Raw genomic sequence first — 21,850 nt, 5'->3', positions numbered from 1 at the left:
GTAGAAAGGCTGGAACTGGATGAGTTTTAAGGTCCCTTCCAAGCCAGACCATTCTAAGGTTCTCCATTTCCTTGACCCATTGTCTAAGCTATCTTTCTTCTGCTCGGCGCTTACCTGGGCAACACACAGATCACTTCAGAAGCTTGGGTACACCACCCTGACAGACACAAAACACAGCAGAACGTGTGTAACGAGTAAACCCAGGCACACACCTGGACACCGCACCGCACAGTACCCCTCAGTAACACCCCCTAGCTCACCCACAGGGCGACCAGAACGTGCGTTACAACTGACACCAACACCCCTCCGAGGCGCAGGAGAAGCCTCCAGCTGCCCACTCCTCGGAGCACTACCTCCCGTGCTTCCGCGGTGGAACCACCGCTTCCTCGCCCTGCTCCGGGGCCGGCCGGGCGAGACGCTCCCACCACGACCAAGACACAGACCGGCCCTGAGCGGGTCACCTCCATGGCGCTCCGCGCCCCTGCGCATGCGCAGCAAAGGCGGCGCGTGGCGCGAACAGGGCTCTCAGGGTGGGAGGGAGGGGAGAGGCAGAACTCCGCGGCCTGCGCCGCTCCCCCAATGAGGGCCCGGCGGCGCCCCGCGCATGCCCACCCGCCCCGCGCCGTAGAAGTGTTTCCGGCGCGGCGTCTGTGACGTCCGCGATCGGCGCCGGGCTGTCCGGCGGGCGGGCGGTGGGAGATGGCGGAGTATCTGGCCTCCATCTTCGGCACCGAGAAGGACAAGTGAGTGGCCCATCCCTGGTACCGGCGCCGCTCCCGCCGCTCCGGGAGCCCCGAGGGGGGAGCTCGAGGGAGGCCGGAGGCTGGTAGTGGGTTCCGCGGGGACGCGCAGCGCCAGCCTGGGCGGCCTGTACGCATCGTGGCGGTCAGCCCTTCCCTATTCCCATTTTCTCCCTCCTCGGGGCCCTGCGGTTACCCCCCCGCCGGGGCGCGCGCCCGCGGGATCCTTCCCCCTTCCCCCTCCCCCTCCATCCATCCCCCTCCTCGCCATAGCCGCGCGCTGGAACGTGGCGGCGCGCGGCCGCGGGGGAAAAAGGAAGCGAGGCGGGCGCGCTCACCCCCCTTGCACACCCCCCCCCCCTCCCCCCCATCCGCCTCCCCCTGGCCCGCGGCCCTCCTCCTCCTCCCCACCCCCCCCCTTCCCCTTCCCTTTCCTTTCGCTGGAGCGCGCGTGCGCGCGCCGCAAGGGACGGGGAGGGAAGGAAGGGGGCGCGCGCGCGCGCGCCTTCCGCCGCGTGGGGCCTTGCGCGTGCCCGCGCGGGCGGGCCCCGCCCATGCGCTTCCCTCTTCCCCCTTTGCCGGGCCGGGTCCGCGCTCTTCGGGGACTTCCTCCTCCTCCTCTTCCTCTCCCCGCTCCCCGGCCGCCATGCGTGTGTGCCCGTGCCTCGTGGCGCTCCGGCGGCCCCTCTCCCCTCCCTGCCTCCCTCCCTGCCTCCGGCGGCGGCGCTTTTCTGGCGGTGGCGGGAGCTTCCCGCCGCCTCTCCCCACACCCCACCCCCGATCCCCCTGCCAGGGAGGGCCTCTTCTCCCTCCTTTTGTTCGTGTCTCTGCGCCTCGCAGCGGCCCGAGGGCTCCCGCTGTGCTGCGAGGACAGCGACTGGTTATTTCTCCCCCCTCCCCAGGGTGCGGAGGATTTCCCCGACTGCTGCATCCTGATCCTCAGGCTTCTGCCTGCAGCCTTCCACCCGTCGGGAACGCCTCTAGTTTCTCTGGTTGTTGGAAGCGTACTTAGAAAACACTCCTAACGAAAATTTGGTCACCACCGTCGGCCTGACCAAAGCAACGCGTTTTTCCACTCGTAAAAATGAAAGGGGGCATCGATGTGCTGCTGGACTAAATTACTCTTGCCAGCCCCTGGCCATGAGGCTTCTGATTTCCTTCTGCTTTATAGTGCTACATGCCAGTTCCAATCCACTCGTCTGTCAGAAAAAAGCAGTGCCGGCAGCCACTCTTGAGCTCTGCTACTGTAGCATCCTTTCTGATATTATGCATTGCAGTTTAACAGTATTAGTATGTGCCAACATGGCAGGCATGAAATTCCTGTTACAGGTCTTGTTTTCTATTCAAAAAGCAAGCAGAACTCTTCAGAAAGTCTTGAAGTTGGAGGCATATTGGACATCTTATAGTTAGGTACTTTTTTTGTTTCAGGTTAGAGTTCAGAAAAGACAGTAAGTATATTGTAATGCTAAGTATATATTTTCAAAAACATAAGAATAAACATGTTACCATTTTACAGTAGAATGTTTTCCTAGAGATCAGATGTGCTTTAGTACTTTATTTCTCCCTTCCATGAGGTGATGTTGGCTACACAGGATTGTGGAAAGAATTGGTGTTAACTCTGAGCATGGAAATAATAATCTTTCTTCCAGGAGAATTCTTATGTTTCACTCACCCATATATAGCCCATAATAGTTTTCTTGCCCTGCAGAATTTTGCATTCAGTTTTCTCAGTCAAGGTAACTGAACTCCTTATGGTTTTCTTTCATTATTCCAAGTGAGTTACACTTTATATGTGAGTGTTGCTGGCACTTCTAAACCAGCATAGTTCTGAAGGTGTCATGAGATGATGGTTAATTCAAGAAAAGCTTGTGGTTTAAAAAAATATGAAATGCTTCCTTTTCAAATCATTAACTACACTCATCAAAATGGCTTAACTAAATGTTTTGCTTGTTTGTATTCTCTCTGTAATGTGGTTTTTCTCTTACCTGAATTATTGAAGGTACTGTGTTGACAGTAGTCTGAGTTACCCTTAGAGTGTAACTTTAAACAGGCGGCTTATAAAATGTTAGGTAGGTGCAACTGTATTGGCTTTCAAGTAGACCCTAGTTGCATGAACCAAGACATAACTGTATAGCTCACAGTAAAGCTTCTTGGACTGTTTTTCACATTATTTCCCACCCTATCACACAGTGAAACTGGTAAAAAGACGAGAACGGAGAACCCAAAGGGTAAAATGGTGATCATTGCTTCTGTCTGTGGTGGTGTTGTGAATGCACTTTTGGTTTGAGTAGCAGGTGAAATTGTTGAGATTACTTGCTGTACATTAGGGGTAAAGAGGAATGGACGTGAACAGGTTTGTCGTAAATACTTTCCTAGACTGATTTCTTTTTTTCTGTGTTACTTCTGCACAACACGATAAAGGCATGTAGGGCCTATGTTTTATAGTAATTGCATATTAATGTTTCCTGTTCCAATATGTAACTACTTTGTTCTTATTTGCAGAGTCAACTGTTCATTTTATTTCAAAATTGGAGCTTGTCGTCATGGAGACAGATGTTCTCGGTTGCACAACAAACCAACATTTAGCCAGGTTTGTTTTCTTTTTGTTTCCTCTTTCTTGTGGAAGTATAGTTTTGCTTCTTTAAAACATAGATTCTCAGATACAAGTGAATAATTACCAAGCTCCAGATTAAGTAGTTCACTTTTGGCCCCAGTTTATATGGGGTTTTGCTTTTTTTTGGGGGTATTCCATTTACTTCTCCCAGCATTTCTAATTATCTCCTGTCACCCTTAATGGCTGCAGGAAGCGATGCTGTTGTAAGCTTGCCTGTAGTAGAGACCAACCAGTGCTAACTTTCAGGTGAGTGTGCCTTCTCAGTGGTGTTTAGGCACTTAAACCATCCCAGATCTTTTTAATCACAATGGCAGCATGTTCCACCTATGTCAAAGGTGTGAACTTAAATCTTTTATACATATAATGGAAGAAACTAATTAGTAAATAAGTGACTTGTCTGTCATTACATTTGCTCTCTGACCCAGGCTGATAAGTTTTGAGAGTAACTTGCACTGTTCCTCTCAATGTGAAAGAGTTGTTTCTTGGAAACAGCTTGCCTGGTTGCTGAGGGTGTCTGTGTCCATTGACCTGACATATTATTTAATCTGACAATGTGAATATTGTTGGAGACATGATGTGTTACTGCATGTCTGCCAGAAAGGGGAAAAAAAAAAGAAAATAAAAGGTGCAGTGGATGATAGGGGTTTTGTTATTATGACCTCTGTAGTTCTCAGAAATTACATTCCTGGAGAAGTGTATTGTTTATCTTTCTATCACTGCTGATTGTCAAGGCATACAGGTAAATAGATTTCTTCAGGAATATTGTAGGTGGTGGGTAGTGCTTACGAAAGTTGTTGCGTTATCAGTGATTTTACCTACAAAGGTAAAACTTGTATAGCAGTGGAGTTCTGTGCAAGTTCATTTGAGCTGACTTGGAGCAGAATTTATGGGAATGGTGGGCTCGTGTCAGTGTGGGAAGAACTGTGGAGGCAGGTACCATCCATGTGTCTGAGTTCAGAGCAATGATGCTCATGAGGTTGAACTCTTGAGTGCATGAGTGGGCAGGGGGAGTTCCAAGGGACAATAACTGTAGGATACCGGTCAAGAGGGACCACTGCTGATACTTCATGTACAAAAAACAGTTTCCCGCTTCTGGTATTTTAGGTTTTTTGGTTTTTTTTTTTTAATAATTTTTAATGTAACTGTTGTATCTCAGAAGGAATATTGCCCATTTTCAAAATGACTCCATGTTGCTGACCTACATGAAGGGCATGCTGGAGTGTGATTGATTATTTAGAGACTTGAATTTAGGTCATTGGCTACTAGAAATATTCCTGAATTAGACGCTTCCACAGTAGTGTGTCTTTAGGTTTGGTTTTAAGCAAGTCCTCCCCCCCCCAAAAAAAAAAACCCACCACAACCCAAAATGTAACACTACAAAATACATCTTGTTTTTTTGTGTGTGTGTGGTTTTTTTTTTTTTTAAAACAGAAGAAAACAACCTACCAACCCTTTGCGTGCAGTAACTTTTTCCTGTGTCAGGAAGTTCTTGCAGACAGCCTTTAACTTTGTTTTAGAAACCGTGGTTAGCGGTGCCAGCTGATGTGGGTCAGCAGGGAATGTGCGACTCTTCCATGAGGATGATCAGGGGACTGGAGAAGCTCCTGTATGAAACAGGCTGAGGAGATTGGGGCTGTTCAGCCTGGAGAAGAGAAGGCTGTGTGGAGACCTCATAGCAGCCTTCCAGTATCTGAAGGGGCCTATAGGGATGCTGGGGAGGGACTCTTCGTGAGGGACAAGGGGTAACGGGTTAAAACTTAAACAGGGGAAGTTTAGATTGGATATAAGGAGGAAATTCTTTCCTGTTAGGGTGGTGAGACACTGGAATTGGTTGCCCAGGGAGATTGTGAGTGCTCCATCCCTGGCGGTGTTCAAGGCCAGGTTGGATGAAGCCTTGGGTGGGATGGTTTAGTGTGAGGTGTCCCTGCCCATGGCAGGGGGGTTGGAACTAGATGATCTTGAGGTCCTTTCCAACCCTAACTATTCTATGATTCTATGATTCCAGTGATGTCTGGGACTGCTTTAGCACTGCTCCTGACAGGTATGCTGTGTTGTAACACCTCTAATGTACCCGGTAGGTGTGTAGGATTCACTACAGAAACTTGTATGCAGATTGATAATCAGCTGTGATAGAAGGATACTCACTAATGGGAAGTTACCAGCGCAGTATTTTTATCTTGTGTTGCTATTGCTGGTACAGCTCCTTTATATAGGAGAGCTGCATTAGGAAAGGTCCTGCGATCCAGGGTGATTGAATTACCACTGATCAGCAGAAACATTGCAACTGCATGTTTCTGGCTCTCTCCAATTGTAGGCAAAACATAGTTATTTTAAACCTGGGCCATGGAAGCACAAAGCTTTGGTTGGTATGACTGTACCCATTATAAAACAAGTGCGTGATTTTTAAATGTGATGTTACAGTTTTTGGTGTTTTCTTTACATGTGAAGTGGGCAGCATATGTAGGTCTGACATTGCTGGTCCTGTGACTTAAGTTCTGAATTCTTACTGTGACTAATAATAATGTGTAAGCTAAAATTACTTGGGGATTGCAATTCATACTAACTAACGGTGAGCTTGTATTTTAAGTAATCAAATTTCAATTTTTGAGCTGCTTACAGTGATATGGACGTTTGGAATTTTTTTGTCATATTAGTTTACTAACTTAAACATGGTTTGTTTTTTCAGACAACTTGATTTTAAGAAGAACGATACAAATGTAAGGTTTCAAGTCTGCCTGGGCTAATTCTTCAAGTAAAAAGCAGAAGGGCTAAAAGGATATTGTCCTTATTTGAAGGATCGGAACGTGATACCTATGATGCTATTATATTATTTAAACAGAAATTCCACCAAGAAATTCCTGACACACAAAATGAGACTTGCCTAAAAACCTTACTGTCTGGTGTAGCAGTTTAGACTCTCTGGCATTCTGTATTATACGCTGTGCACATAACACTGTTTCTACCCCCACTCCCAGCCTTGCAGTGATGAATCTGGTCCTGAAAGCTAGGCACCTCCATAAGATCACGTAGTTTGACGTTTCAGGTGACTGCCTCACAACTCCCGTTTTGAGGATAGCTCTTGAGACAAATGCAGCTCTTTCTTGGTGGTTAATTAAAACTGTTTTCATAATATGATGGTCTGGATGCAATTTTGGAAGATATTCTGCAAATACAAAAGGAAGTCTTGAGAATAGAATCTTACTTTTAGCTGTTTGCAAACAAGTTGTCTCTTTGCAATTGTCTATTATATGCACAGCAGCCAGTAGAATTCCCCTTTTTATTTTTTTTCCCCGCAGACCATCTTGATTCAAAACATCTATCGTAACCCCCAAAACAGTGCACAGACGGCTGACGGCTCACACTGTAAGTCCCACAGTTGGAGAAATTTTTTTAAAGAATGGTGTTAAAGAGCCCACTCCTAATTATGAGAAAATAATGTTGGCTTCTGAGCTGCTGACATAAAGCTGTTGCAAACAGGACAAGTGACGGAACTCTTCTTGCGCATAGATCAAGAACTTGTCAAATGTGTGCAGTTCAGAATGCAGAAGTGACTGCATAAATTGGACTTCATGCAGATGCTCTTTTGCACTGCAAAGTGAAACTTAATTGCTTAGTAACACTTCCTTTTTAAAGGGTTAAACTGCAGACATTTTTCAAATTCTTGATGTAACAAAAAAAATTAAAACCAAAAAGGGATAAAAATAGGTACATACATGACGTACGGTAAGTTTCCCAAAACTGGGGTTTTTTTTTCATCTCAACTTTTTTTAGGAAAATGGAGATTTCATGTTATGCTGTAATTATTGTATTATTTTCCTGTGATTTTTGCTACTAAGAAACCATTTGGTGCAACCAAATTCAAACAAATTATTACAGCTATAATTTGAGTACTGCGTTTGGATGCCATCTATTATGTATCTGGCTGAAATGCAAAACCACACTAGAGTAACGTTGAATTAAAACAAAAAATACAATAATGGAGTATCATGAGATCTCTATTACTTTACAGTGTTAGGTTGATTCAGAAAGGTCACCAGCTAAGTGCAAGTTCTCCTTCTTGGGAGAGAATAACCACCTCTCTTTCAGCACAGACTCGGCAAAAGCGACCCTAGAGGAGGAAACCGGTTTCTTGTTAAAATTATTTTCCATAATATAAAGTTGTTGCGTTTTGTATTTCAGACCATTGCCCTCTTGAACATTTACCGTAACCCTCAAAACTCTTCCCAGTCTGCTGACGGTTTGCGCTGTAAGTTCATACAAGTTCCTTCACTGGTTCCCTGGGCTTGATTGTCAGAGCTCAGTGTCGACTTAAGCTGGTCTGCCATTTTAGTTTAACAGATCAAACTGACCACATTTCATTAAATGTGTCCAAAACCAACGCACATGCACAAAAAAATCCCCGCAACATTTTTTTTGTCCCGCTCACCCTCCTCCCTGCTCCCAGAACTGTGAGGGGAATCTGTATACCATCTAATCAAAAAGGGTTGCAATTGTACTTCCCCTGTAAAGCAGTTTGGTTACACTGGTTTCTTCCCCTCTGCCTTTCTCCCTGCTGGAGAATCTGGCATCCTAGGAGCATCCTAGGAACATTTTGTGCTGTTCATTAGGTTCCACTGCCTAAAAGAGCGGTACAGTGACACATTGACTTCATCCAGAACAAATTTCCTGCTCTGTAAATGTTAAGAGAACTTGGATTTTAAACTTTTCAGACTGCATGCAGAAATTTGTCCTAGGTTAATGCAGCTTCCACTTAGAGTGTACTTTGGAAGAACACACTTTGACTGACATCACTTCCCTTCTGGCAGCTGTCCTTTTTGGATAGGTGCATGCTTAAAATTCCTTCCATGCTTTGAAAATTCGAATTCCAAAACCAAGTTGCTTATTTACCTAGGCAGATGCATCCTTAAAAGTACTTTTGAGGAGGGGAAGGCGTTTGGGTATGGTCATGAACTAATTTAATAACTCCTCAAGAGGTAGGAATGGCATAAGAAAACACACCTGCTGTGAGACTGGCAGAAGTTAAATGATGAGGATTGTTGGGCGGTGATTACTGATACTGTGATTTGAATCCTCAATATTAGAGTAAGATTAAAAAAAAAAAGGGGGGGGGGAAGAAAAGTTTCAGGACCAAAAAGGATTGGTGTTATTTTCTAACTAATATTTCTTGTTGAAGTGATTATTGACTGTGTGGTAATAAAGCTTTGTTTGGCTATTCCTTTTTTTGACTGTTGGATTATAGACTAGTTCAGATTAGTTACCAGCATTTGATCAGACGTGCTTCGTGAAATCAGCCATTAACTTCAAAGTCAGCCCTGTCTCTTCTGCTTCTAAAAGTTAATAATGGCCCAATGATGTAATTTGAGCATTTTGTCACACAATTGAGCTAGATATGTATCAAGCTTTGTAAGTTTGTCTAGATGCTTACACAGTTCTGTCAGTTTGTAGGCTTTCTTGTTGCAGATGCTTAGCAGTTAATGCTGTTTCAGTAAACCAAAAAATCTACTGTTGGGTAAATCTGTCCCTGAATTCTCAACGAGCTGGTAACTAATTTGCACAGTTAACAGCAGTTTGGTCTGTGGAGCTGTTTAGATTGTAAAGTTGCAAGAGCCTTGAACAGATTCTCTAGTGTTTTCTGAATGCTGGTATCCGTCTTTAGTTTGTCTTGATGAGCAGGTAGCTATTTAACAGAGCTTGACTATACCTTCTGTGGTAGAGCTGAAGCTCTGTTGTTACCAGTAAGTTTGCTGAAACTCCTGGCTTCTTGTTTTCTCAAAACTTGTCCCTACCTAAGTACTGCATGTATTTTTAATGGATAAATTGGGTAGCTATTTAATGCTTTTGTTATTGTTGCTTAACTGTCTTCCTTTCTATTGCCATCATAGAGGATTAACCTTAGTTTTGAACAGCAGTAGTTTTCCTGAGTATTTCAATTAGTATTTGGGCTTCTCAAGGTTCAGATACCAGTGGCCCTGGCAAATCAATGTTTGTAAAGCCTGTGCATATGTATGCTTCCCACTTTAGAAGGACGTTCAAGTAGTCATTAACTAACTGTTGTTTATGATCTCCTAATACGACAATGAAATCTCCATACAAGTTTTTAGTGCTTGTCCGTCTGGTAACAAGTAGTATTATATTATTTATTCCCAGTGTGGCTCACAGAGCCTCTGTATGGTATTCTTTAAGAAAAACCAACCAACAACCACAAAACAAACAAAAAACCCCCAAACCCAATCATTAGGTATTAGTAAGCTCTTATCAGTGGTGTTGGCAGAACCCTGGGAATATAGTTAAGTATTAAACTGTATAGAAGGTTTGGTTTAATGTTTGATATTCCTTAATTTGCTATATAACCATAGGGAAGAAAAAAGCTCTTAAAAGCAGGCATGTTTCAAATGCAGAAACGTTCCTAGCCCAAACTGTATAGCAAGTGCCCCCTATCCTTCTTCAGGAGGTGAGATGGGTGGAAGGAAAATAATGACAGTTCCAAAGACTGTGGCTGGTTAATATTAGAGCCTTTGAAGGAAAATGTAAAGTTCATCCAAATGGTAACATTAGCCAAAAATGACTGAGCCCAAGGCACTTCTTTCTTTCCATAACAGTTTGAAATAAATAAGCACAACTTTGTTGGCTCAGTCTCTCTCTCACATTCTGTGAACTAAACCAGCAGTGTTTGTAATTTAAAGGCTAGAACACTTTTTCTAGAATAAAATGCAGGGTTCATTTTAAAGCTGGTCTGCTTGATCTTGATAAACCACTTAGCTGCTGAAGAGCTAATACATTAAGCTTTAATGTGCACACCTTAATGTAGTTTAAAATGCTGTAGTCTGGAAGAAAGAAATGAAATTTGTTTCTATATTCTTAATGCTTTGAAAAATCAGCCAAACGTGCATTGTTTTTTATAGCAGCAGGCAAGCAGCGCTCATTTGTGAAGTCCAGCTTAAAGCATGAAAATAATCTAACCTGAGTATATGGCTGGCTTGTCTTGCACTTAAAGGTGTTCTGCAGGACTTCAGGAAAATGATGTTCAAAATTAAACTAGAAAATTGCTCTCTGTTGCAGAGCATGATGGTCCCTTCTTTGAGGGCACTGAGGAAAGTGTGTCATTTCAATAACTATTTTAAGCAAATGTGAAAATAAGAATTCTAGGCTGTGTTACATTGTGAACTCGCAAATTCTAGTGTAATATGCTGGAGAGGTGGACGTGTTAAAATGAAATTCTGCCTTTAGGAAGAGGAACACTAAATTTTAATCATGCAATAAAATATATATTAAAATATGCAAACATAACAAAGCACTTGCCTTCTGTTTAGGTAAAACTTGGTAGAAAGAGGGTAGGACTGTATATTAAATTTAAGTGATGTTTAAGAGTAATTCCTTTCCCCTTTTAAATTTGTGGCATAAAAGTTTGGCTCTGATTAAAGCTTGTTTTGATTTGATCATGTCAATGTAATGTCTTGACATACACTTTGGGAACTCAAAGTTCTTGAAACGTAGTTATTTTTAATATTCCTGTTAGTTAGCTCCATGCTATATGGTGTCTTTTATGCTCCAGACGGCCTCTCTAGATTTTGTAGTATGATCAAAATCTCTTCTTTATTATTGATAGGCTCTAATTGATATGACTCTTGATTTTTTTACAGGTGCTGTGAGCGATGTTGAGATGCAGGAACATTATGATGAATTCTTTGAGGTATGTAACAGATGTAAAAATGTATTAAAGCGTTTGTGGATTTGTCAACACAATGAGTTAGATGGATTCACAGAAAAGCACTTGTTTCCGCAGGTGGTGTTCTAAAAATTACAGCCTTGAGTGCTTCATATTTCTTGGTATAACCTTGGTTAATTTGGCATTAACTTTGCTGTTCATAATAGACTTTGTTTAAAAATCAACAGCAGTTAAGCAGTGTAGCATTTTGATTCCATAATACTTCTCTTTGCTGTAAACTTAAAATATACTTAACTATAGAAGCAAGTTGAGTAAAACTGTTAGCATCAGGGCTTATATATAGTGTTTTCAGTGCATCTTACGTGTTCTGTAAATACTGTATGCATAATGTTTTCCATAGCTTTTTACTGTATCCTGTTAGTGCCCTAATTACAGATGGACACAGTACAAGCCAAGCAAGTACTAATTTTAAAATCAGAAATATAAAAAAAAAAAAGGGGTGGGTTTATTTTGCCTTTTTTTTTTTTTTTTTTAAGAAAGGCCTTCCTTTGTACGTACTGATATCTAAATGCAATACTTCTGTAGCTAGAACTAATAAGCCGCAACCTTTTAATTGGTTGTTTTGTGCTTAGGAGGTCTTCACAGAAATGGAAGAAAAATACGGTGAGGTTGAAGAGATGAACGTTTGTGATAACCTTGGAGATCATCTAGTAGGAAACGTATATGTAAAGGTAGGATAGAGAAACGTTTTTATATGATCAATAGGGGTGGTATTTATTTATTTTATAATTCTGAAAGCTACTGTATGCTTGTAACTTGTGAGAGTAGCTCTTCAGGACATAAGTTCCTCTCCAACTTCATAATATAAAGTAGAAAGTGAAAATGTGAATGGAATCTGAAATTTTAAGAGATTATGTTGAAGATCTCGATACTCCAAATCTGCTGCTTTCATAAAGGTTAACACTTCTTTATACATTCTTACAAATACAGTCACCGCTGATGGCCTGTTCAGTTTGCTGGATTAATTTGGGGTCTGTCTATCACACTGCCTGTTAAGCACTTAGTTATGAGGAGAGAATTATTCACAACATTTGCTTTTATTTTCTAGCTTCTCAGTTAAACAAAATGTCTTGTAACATGTCTTGTAACAATGTATTGCTAATTTGGCAATAGCTGGGTGGTTTAAGATGCAAATTGGAACACTTGAGCTTAGCTCTTAAAAGTCATTGGTATCTCTTGAATAATGAGCAAAAAGTTGTCAACTGAAGAAATTTCATGGTGTGTACCTAGAGTTGGGGAGTTTTGAGACTGTTAGTTTGACAATTTTTACTGTGCATTCCTTTCACTGGAAAGTAAAGCCTAAATTTCTCGATTGTGTAGATTTATCATCAGAAGGAAAAAAATTGGTTTAAAAAATTTAGGAGTGTTCAGCTGTGAAAAGGAATTTCAAATTTAAGTTCTACATTCATCATAAAACTGGATCAGATTTTTGTAAATTCTGACTTGATTGAGGGGTTCAGTTCTTGTGCAGATTTCTCTTAAATGCTGGGGGAAAAGGCCCATTTGATTTGGAGCATTAATGTTCTAGAAGGTACTCTTAAGCATTCTGTTTGTTTAAAGTTGCACTAAGAATACATATCTTCTTCTGTTGACTAACTTTCTAACTTGAAAGACTAAATAGAACATAAGAGGAGCCACTGATGTTCTGATTAGCTGATTCCTGATTAATGAGAAGCTGTCATCTTTACCCTTGATTTGATGGACTGTCCCAGGATCTCTGAAGTAGCTTCTAGTTTGATTACTAGTTCTAAGCCTCAGATCAGATCACACAGCTGATCTGATGGGAATCTTCAAGCTACTTCTCTTGCTTCTCTGTAATATGAGAAAATGCTGATTTTGCTTTTAGTTTCGCCGTGAAGAAGATGCAGAAAAGGCTGTGATTGACCTGAACAATCGTTGGTTTAATGGACAGCCCATTCATGCTGAGCTTTCACCTGTGACTGACTTCAGAGAGGCCTGTTGCCGTCAATATGAAATGGGGTAAAAAGTGACTTCCTCTGGCAGAATCTCTGAAATGCTTGGACAAACAGGGTGGTTGCTTGAGTGAGGCATTTACATGTAGCTTAGGGTACCAAAAAAAATCACTTCAGGTAACATTAATATGGAGTACGTGCACTGAACCTCTTGACTTTTGCCATCTTTTGTAAGATTTTGATCTAGGAGTGAGTCAGAGTCAGTAAGTGATGCTTGCAGTTTACTGGGTTTAGTGTTAGAGGAGATATTAACTTTTAGATGGCTAGAGGCCCACTAGGGTTTAGGGCAAACAGATAAAGCCTAGAGCTGGGAATTGTAACTGTGTCTCTTGAATTCTGTTTCAGCGAGTGTACACGAGGAGGCTTCTGCAACTTTATGCATTTGAAGCCCATTTCTCGAGAGTTAAGGCGCGAGTTGTATGGGCGGCGGCGTAAAAAGTAAGTTTGTTTTTAAATATGACTAAAGCAGGTAAATTCAGAGTCAGTTGCTGAAAATTCTGAAGGCAGATAAACTTAAGTCCTGCGTGTTCTTTCTGAGGCAGTTCTGGCACATGCCAGCAAAAGGCATCAGGTAAAGGGCATCAAGTGAAACTAGCAAGTGGCAAGTTAGAAGAAAGGAATAGGTCTCTGTTTAAAAACAAAAAAAAGTTATGATGGTTCTTGCTGTGAGTGCTGTGAAAGCTTGAAGGTTGATGTGGATGTAAGAGAAGGCAGGGTTCAAGAGCAATAACATTCACTGAGTTACTGATTACATGGGACCTACCTGTGGTTCAAGTCTCCAAACTGTGTACTGTTGCAGGTGAACATTACTTGGAGAAGTATTTCTTTGCCCCTTCTCTCTTTTATTCTCTTCTAAATGTATTTGCTCACGGCCTCTTGTCAGAAGTAGGCTATTTGGCTAATGGTCATTTTGGCAGGAACAGACTGGCCACTTTCAACATCATGCACAATCAAGTATAACCATAGATTATATTCAGGACCTAACCTTATTTGTTTTTAACAATTAATGGCCAATTTTTCTAGCCTGTATTCATTCCTTAGTGTCAGTAAGAGGCAGTTGCTGTACTGAGCTTACTTTTTAATAGCACTAGCCTCACAATGTGACCCTTCTTGATAAAAAGTCTCAGTAGGGGAAAGGAGTAGTAATTCTGCTTAATGGCAACAAGTTGTGGTACATACGTGTTATATTTACATTCATTTATCAAGATACCTTGTAGAAACACTTACATCACTACTGTTATGATAACAGCTGTTTGTGTATGGCTTACTTTGAGCTGGATTCAGTCTGCTTGCTTTTAGGACCTTGCTCTTTAGGAAAGGTGCATAAAGCTGTTGAGCTTCCTTTTATAGCAAGCACAATTTTGTAATTTTCTTCCAATCACAGAAGGAGCCTGGGATGATGAACGTGTTCTTTTCCTATAAGTGTCTTTGACTGGCAGTGTGTTAGAACTTGTGAGGATGAATTCAACTTTGGAACATGTAGATTGTGTTGCTTAAGCATATGTGTTTGTGCCTAACGACTTCCCCAATTAATATTAATTTAAACTTTAAGCATTTAAGAAGTTTGAAAATTTGAAGTATGCTCTTATATTAGCCTTTTGGTCATTTTTATGAGTCTGGGTCTCTTGAATTTAATACCACCAGTTAAAAGGTCTCACCTTTTATTGCAAGCAAGATCAGACTTTTGTGTTTGGCTTTGGAATATGATGGTTTTACCCATTGCCCAGTTTCAGTTTGCCCTATTTAAATCCTTTGTGCAGCTAAAGCTATCACAGGTTAGCAGTAAGGCTAGATATTAGAAAAAGTGTCAGTGGGGTTTCACAGCTAGATTGTATAAATGAGACTAACCTGAAAGTAGTTCTGCACGATGAAATACATCAAAGTTTTTGGGGGAGGGAGGAGAAAATAGAGTAACCCAGAACTTTTGAGTGATAGATTAATTTAGTAATTCTGAACAGCTCAGTGGTATGCAAGAGTTCTGTATGTCTCTGTCATAGTAAAATTTGTCACCACCCACACTCCCACCCCAAAAAATGTCGTCATGTAACAATATTCTGCATACTTAAGACTTGTAGCATTAATTTCCTGAGCTTTTTAGCTCTGCTGATTTCTACACCTGTTTTAAAATGTACTGTTTACTTATTTTTATAAAATTGGCATTTTCTAAAATGCTTAAAAGCATTCAAACCACTCCTTTCCTTGAAAAGGTCCACATAAAGTGATAGATCCATAGTAGCTGTATTAACATTACATGCTGGGTGGTCTTAGCTTGCTTCCTGAATATAAGTCATTGACCTCAGAGGCAGGGAGGATTATTTGCAAATACTGATGGCTTCTGGAAGAAAAAAAAAAAGAAAGGAAAAAAATAACCCTACCCCCCCAAAAAAAAAGATAACTGAGTTGTAATTGCTGATTAACGCAGTTGATTTAATAGGAGTGGACTTAGAGCCTGTAGGGTTTTGATATGTGTTATTAAGAGCTATTTGTAACTGCCAAAGCACGTGACCCTTTCTCTTGCCTCTTTAATTAACAGCTGCATGAAGTGTATTTAGTTCCTCTCCTTGCCTTTTCCCAAGGCTTGCACATCCATTGGAATCAGTTGAATCTTTTAACAGTGCGTGTTGACTCCCTGGTATTAAGTTTGCTCAGTTTGTAAATATCTTAAACATCTTTTCCAACCTCATTGATTCTGTGTGGTTTCACAGCCTGAGTGCCAATTCACCAGCCCTCCTAATCACAGTGTCTCTTTTCCTTGTTACATACGTTCTTAAGTGATCCACTGTGTGGTACAACAAGTAAACTGCCAATTGTGATGAAACAATAAAATGTTCCAACTTTCTTTGAAGGCATAGATCCAGGTCGAGGTCCCGTGAACGTCGGTCTAGATCCAGAGATCGTGGTCGTGGAGGTGGTGGTGGTGGAGGAGGAGGACGCGAACGTGATAGGAGGCGGTCAAGAGATCGTGAAAGATCTGGTCGATTCTGAGCCATGCTATTTTTACTGTATGTCTGCTAGAAAGTGTTGTAGTTTGACCAAACAAGTTCATAATAAGATTTTTTTTAAAAGATGGGCTTCTGAATAAAAAATTTGTAGTGATACAGTATTCTTTGTGTAACTTGTTTCTTGTGGGGGGAGTCTTTCTAACTGTCATTCCTCTATCTTGACAAATTACCTGGATTAACTATGCCTGAGGGAAAGGTGGTAAATGTATTGGAGGAGCGCCAGTTTGGGGTTTGATTTTTGGTTTGGGTTGGTTTTTTTTTTTTTTCTTCTTTATTTGGGTATAATTTGAACTGTTGATGAAAATGTGTGTGTATATAATATAAAATATTATATACATAGTAAAAATAATATACTGCTTAAGAAACAGTTACATAAGTTTCCCTCTTCTGCTATGCTGTTTGCTTATTTAGGTTAGTTTAGGCACATTTAAAAGGAAGGCTGTGCAAAATGCGTTTATTTACCAAGTAGAAGCGCTTAGTTACAAAAATGTATGTTTGTTTGTTACCAGAAGTTTGTGCTCTGTCTATCAATGTGACTGTGGCATTTACAATAAATCCAATTTCTTGATGTAAAATCTAAAGCCTATTTTATAAGCACTCTGGAGTAGCTGAATTGCTACCATGCCAGAGTTCATAGCTTAATTTTTTTTTTAATGATTCTTGACTAAATTCCTTGTCTTTGGCTGGAAAGAAAGTTGCCAAGTGCAACTTTCCCTAGTGGGGGAAAATAGTAATATTTTTTATTGCAATAATTCATAATAGGCAGGTGAGGTTTTGTAAGGAAGTTTATGTTCCATACAGCACAATACATAGCATCTATTGAAGGAAATGCAAAGTCCTAAATACAAGGACCAAATTTCTCTAGGGCTGAAGGGATTTTTTTTTTCCACTCCATGTTCTCTTAGCTGTCATTTAATGAAAAGCATTGTTAAGTGTTCAAGGTCATAGGAAACTAATAGGAAGCTAGTTCAAAATAAATGTCTTTCCACATTTATTCACTTCCTGATAGCCTGAAGTGTGATAAAAGCTAATGGATAGATGTCTTGTTTGTGAAGAAACTGACATCTTTTTCTGACTTTTAATTGAATTACACAGTAGCTGTATATCTTAGGTCTTGGCTCTCCTAAGGAGTTTAAGCTCTAAATGTTGCTGGAACATCTTGAGAGAGAATTTGTACAATGGCTGTCTTGCAGTTTAACTTCATGTCTGCTTTTATTCAAAGTGGAACATAGTATATTTCAGTCAGTGGTCATATTTCAGCAAGATACAACTTGATGAAGCTGTGTAAGAGAGCTTTCCAGAGGAGGAGAGAATTTACTAGTCCTGTTTTAGTTCTGAGTCAGATAACTTGTTAAATGATAAATCTGCTCCTTTATTATTGTTATTGTTACTGTTAAAACAAAAAAAGCATAGATTAACAAACCAGCTTCTCTCTGCCTCCAAAGTAAGTGTAACATTTTTGCTCACTGGAACTTGGAGTTGGCAAACAAAATAATATTGAAAAAAGAGCTGTTCTAAGTTAATCTGCTTTGCCAGTAACCTTTTAAAAGAAGCATATCACTCTGAAGTTGGCTTCACTGCTTATGTTTTGTTGCAAGTACATGAATCAAATTATGCTTTCTTTTCACTGGAGAAATTGAGCAGTGCCTGGCAAAAAATAGCTGAGCTGACACCTGTGGTATTTCTGCTAGGTGTTAGTAATCTAACATTGATAATTCAGTTCTTGTAGTTTATAGAATATGAATCTAGTTCCCTTTCCTCTTCAGTGAAATGTAAGATTATTAATGAGCTAACTTAAATCTTGGGCTCAAAAAGGTGAGGATAGTCTTTCTTGTTTTCAAGCCAGTATCTAGTGTAATGGGGGAACTACTTAAAAAGGTTTAAGATTGTTTATTTTCCCATAGAGTAATGACACAAGCTGATTTGCCCTATAAACAAGTTAGTTTTTAACAATAAATGTGACCCTAGAATGGCTTTCATCTGTTTATTTAAACCCCGTTAATCTGCAGGTACATTTGTGTATGAACAGATAGCAGAAGATTGATTTCTCCTTCTAGCTTAGTATTTCTTTAAAAAAGCCCTCTTGAATTCCACCAAATGCATCATTTTATGGTCTGATTGCACAGCTGTCCAAAAGTTAACCATGTAATTGGGATATGTCATAATGGGCACTGAAAGCAATGGATTTTGCTGGATACTTGAAGGAAAAAACATTTGTGCATCAACCATTACCTGATTGTGTGATGATTACCTAGTGACAGCATTCAACATATAAACTAAGCTCATGACTAAGCTTCAGTTAGGTTCACCTTTGAAGACTGTACTACCAGTAAAATTCATCACATTTGAAATTTAAAACTGCACAAATTTGGTTAAATACCCATCATAGTCCAAACTGTATTGGCTTTACCAATACAGACCAAGCGGAAATCCTACTTTCCCCTTCTGTAGTTGCTCATAATGTCTTAGAGTAAGATTACTTCTCCCCACCCCTTCCTCCTTGAGATACCTGCTTCTCACAAATATTTCATTGTTAAGTCTTCTGTTAGTCAGTAGATCCTAATTTATGGAATTCCTTTACCTCAAGTAAGTGACAGCATAAGGTATTTTCTGAAGTCTGAGTCAATTAGGTTGAAACTGTTAATCCCAAGTGGCTTCCTCTTCTTTGTATTTGGCTCTTATTCTGTGAAAATACTGCTTGTCCATGAATATGATGTATGTTGAGACTGTAAAACCAAATGGAGAAAACTTGCTCAAAATAAAGCCTTGTTTTTATAAGAACCTGACAAAATTTATCCCGTTCCTTTAGATGGGATGCTGCTCTTAAATGACTAATGAGGACATGGACTTCAAGTTTCAAATTTTTAGCTCTTGTCTGTCTTGAGCTAATTTTGAGTTGATTATCCTTTGCCTTCTGTTTCTTAGAGCTGATGAAGTGTGTCTTCATCTAAAAAAAACCAAAACAACAAAACGCCTGTCATCTCCATATTTACTTGATGAAGTATCAAGAGTGCAACTTGGGGTTAGGAGTTGGGGGTTTGGTTTGGGATTTTTTTTTTTTTTTTTTTTTTTTTTTTGAATGAATAAGAATTCTGGTTGAGAGATCCTGTAAGTTTCTGTTGTGGTCTGTAGAGGATAAGAAGGCTCCATTTTGACAGAAGGAGCGCGTTTGATTGAAAGGAGTCATGGTTTTGAAAGATGATTCTTAAGGTTGTGTTGTTCAAACTGCAAAACTTTGGGTGTTAATAACCACATCTATTGCTACAGTTGTACAACACCACATTAAACTGCACCGACTGTCTTTAATACATTAGAAACGAAGCTGCTTTCAGAGCAGTTGGGCAGAGGAGGGATGTCAATCACTCCGTTCTCCAGACGCTTGTAGCTGCAGATGCTGCAGCACTGATGCCTGCCCCACAAGACAGTCCTGTTCAGGAAAAGTCAGAGCTAAAAAAGAGAACCAAGGTGGTGTGTGGCCATTCCAGCTGGTAAAGAACTGCTAATTGAAAGGCTGTCATAGGAGAGAATAATTGTACCTGTATTTGACGTTTATTGCAAGGATGACACTGAGCTGTTACTCTAGAGCACAATTTTGCCTTGGAGTGCATGAATTTCGGTTTTGAAAATATAAAAATTGCAGCTAAATGTCTCGAATAAATCAATCTCTTCATGTCGAATCGCTATCTTCTAAATTGATGCTGAATTGATACATGCTTAAACTGCACAAGTATTTCTGAACTCATCCAATTAGCCAGTGTTACTTTTTGGGTTATTTTTACAAATTTCTCCAAATTATTTTTCTTTGTGCAGTACTCATTTTGTTAAATCCACATATATGGAAAATTGAGCATGTCTCCTAGACTACGTCAATAATCTTTCCTTACCTGCAATGTGCTCCTTGGTCATAAACATCTAATCCCCTATTAGTGCATTCCATGCTTTATTTCTTACAATCGTAACCTTCAGCAGGAGGAACCACAAGGGAAAGGCCGCTGCTATCCTGTACCACAGGCCTGTAGCACTTCAGTAAGGGCCACTTTAGAAGGTCCCCATTTTCATGCTGTAGGTTACTGCCACAAAACTGATCTACAGTTTCAGCTGTAGACTGGATTTGTGGAATCCATTTGAATGGTGGATGATAACAGACCAGATCTGCTGCCAACAAACAAGCTCTGGTAGCCGGTGGCTTCATGTCCACATCCGAAAAGTGGGAGGGACGAGGGTGTGCTTATCTTTGTTAAGATGCAAATGCCTCCTTAGCCATGCTCTGATAATCATTGGACTCAGCACAACTTCCTAATTTCAGTTTTGGTGTCTGCTTTCTATAAACATCGCTTTGATAGGACCAAAGGCAAGTTACATTGGTACATCCTGAGAGCAGAAAGGTGATAGCTTCTGAGGGAGCAGTGGGATGCCAATGAGGCTGATGGGGAGCTGGAGCCCTGGGCAGCTTCGGTGAGTGTGGTTGCCTCTTTGATCCACGTACCTTTGTGATATTCAGAGCTCTGCAAGCTGTTCCCACTAGGACGAGAAAACTAATATGACTCAGGTACTCCTTTCAAACCCATGCATCTTTGAGAGGTATGCAGAGCGCTGTCTTCCTGGGCACTGTGAAACCAGTGTGCTGAGGGCCACTTCCAGCTCCCAATCACAAACTGTGTGTTTAGTGAGGTCTAGAGGAAGAAAAATCGTCTCTGCTCTGCTTTCAGTGGCAACGTGGGCAGAAAGGCAGCAGACGGTAGTCAAGCCAGTCTCCCTGCCTCCTCGCTTTCCACAGAAAAGCCTTTTAGTCTGCCAGGCTTAGGCCTGCTGTGCTCTTGCCAGCACATGGCTTGGTTTCAAGTCTGCTACCTATGTGGCTGAGTGTTGGATGTGTTTCAGATAGCTCTCACTTTCTTCCTAGAGCTGTCTGGGATTGCAGCCAAGCTGAGGGAGAGATGGAGCTGCTGCTGCTGCAGCCTGTGTACCAGCCTGCCTCCTGGGCCGGGGACCTGCGGGAAGAGCCACACAGAGAAACTGCTCCTCCCTTTCCTACCCATCCATTTCCCTTGAGAGCTCGTTCTGCTTGTGCCTAGGAGAGAGATGAGAACACAGATCAAGACAGCCCTGAATCTTCCATCATATCCTCTTCCTTCCTCCCTCACTTCTAGTGAATATGGAGGATGCTTCCGCTCTGTTTTTCTCTTGCGTTGGTGAAGAAACTCCTGGAGCTGCAGAAGGAAAAAGCTTGGTAAGGGGAATCTGAGGCAGGACATGAAGAACTGGTTTCTGGACAAAGCACAAGTGGAAAGTGAGCAGATAGCCCTACTGACTTTGGGATTGCATGCAATGTTAACTCTTACATTGCCGGACTGGGGATGGGCGAGGGAAATTCCAAGGTCTAAGACAGCCCAAAATCTGGCCTAGTAATAGTCTCAGTAATGTCTGGGGTTTGGCTCATTCTTTCTTTTTTGTTGTTTTTGTTTTTTTACCTTTTAATGTGACCGTGTTGACCACAACAAAGAGACCTTTAACTACCCTTCTTGCTCAGCCTACAAGGACGCAAGCCTTGTGCTTTTGGACCTGCCAGAAAAGAAAACATCTTCAGCAAAGGAAATAGATGCATAATAAAGAGGGAGCAGCAGATTATGTTCTCCATATAGTACTTGTAGATCATCCGAGCAAGGTGTCTGACAGGGTCTCTCACTCCATCCAAGCTCGGTTATTATACTCTGCATAGGTGGCTTGCCAGATGAGAGAAAAACTGGCTGGGTCATTTGGCTCAGAGGGCAGTGATAAATAGTTCATACCTTGCC

The 21,850-nt window shown here is 41.2% G+C and overlaps 1 protein-coding gene across 5 annotated transcripts; it reads left to right on the top strand.

Annotated features, from left to right (window-relative positions):
* The first annotated feature begins 636 nt into the window (after positions 1–636).
* U2AF1 (U2 small nuclear RNA auxiliary factor 1) lies at positions 637–18,836 on the top strand. Of its 5 annotated transcripts, XM_065677050.1 has the most exons (11): positions 651–743; positions 1,643–2,188; positions 3,243–3,330; positions 3,544–3,600; positions 6,041–6,071; positions 6,651–6,717; positions 10,995–11,044; positions 11,653–11,751; positions 12,927–13,060; positions 13,399–13,491; positions 15,900–18,836. In XM_065677050.1, exons 3-11 carry the CDS (start codon positions 3,284–3,286, stop codon positions 16,036–16,038), a joined length of 717 nt encoding a protein of 238 aa, XP_065533122.1. In that variant the 5' UTR covers positions 651–743; positions 1,643–2,188; positions 3,243–3,283; the 3' UTR covers positions 16,039–18,836. The 5 variants fall into 5 exon arrangements, with proteins under 5 accessions (XP_065533121.1, XP_065533123.1, XP_065533124.1 ...); XM_065677049.1 differs by lacking the exon at positions 1,643–2,188 and having other exon boundaries at positions 637–743; XM_065677051.1 differs by lacking the exons at positions 1,643–2,188; positions 3,544–3,600; positions 6,041–6,071; positions 6,651–6,717 and adding an exon at positions 7,534–7,600 and having other exon boundaries at positions 637–743.
* Positions 18,837–21,850: the final 3,014 nt, after the last annotated feature.

This window comes from Lathamus discolor, chromosome 4 (assembly GCF_037157495.1).
Source record: "Lathamus discolor isolate bLatDis1 chromosome 4, bLatDis1.hap1, whole genome shotgun sequence".
NCBI lineage: Eukaryota > Metazoa > Chordata > Aves > Psittaciformes > Psittacidae > Lathamus > Lathamus discolor.
This window is presented reverse-complemented; position numbering and strand designations above follow the sequence as displayed.

Bases quoted from the DNA above. Each gene is read 5' to 3' on its own strand.
- U2AF1 (XM_065677048.1), top strand. From the start codon at position 3,175: ATGTTTTATAGTAATTGCATATTAATGTTTCCTGTTCCAATATGTAAC. The intron at 11,752-12,926 runs GTAGGATAGAGA...TTTTGCTTTTAG, and splicing joins TAGGAAACGTATATGTAAAG to TTTCGCCGTGAAGAAGATGC. The intron at 13,492-15,899 runs GTAAGTTTGTTT...CTTTCTTTGAAG, and splicing joins TATGGGCGGCGGCGTAAAAA to GCATAGATCCAGGTCGAGGT.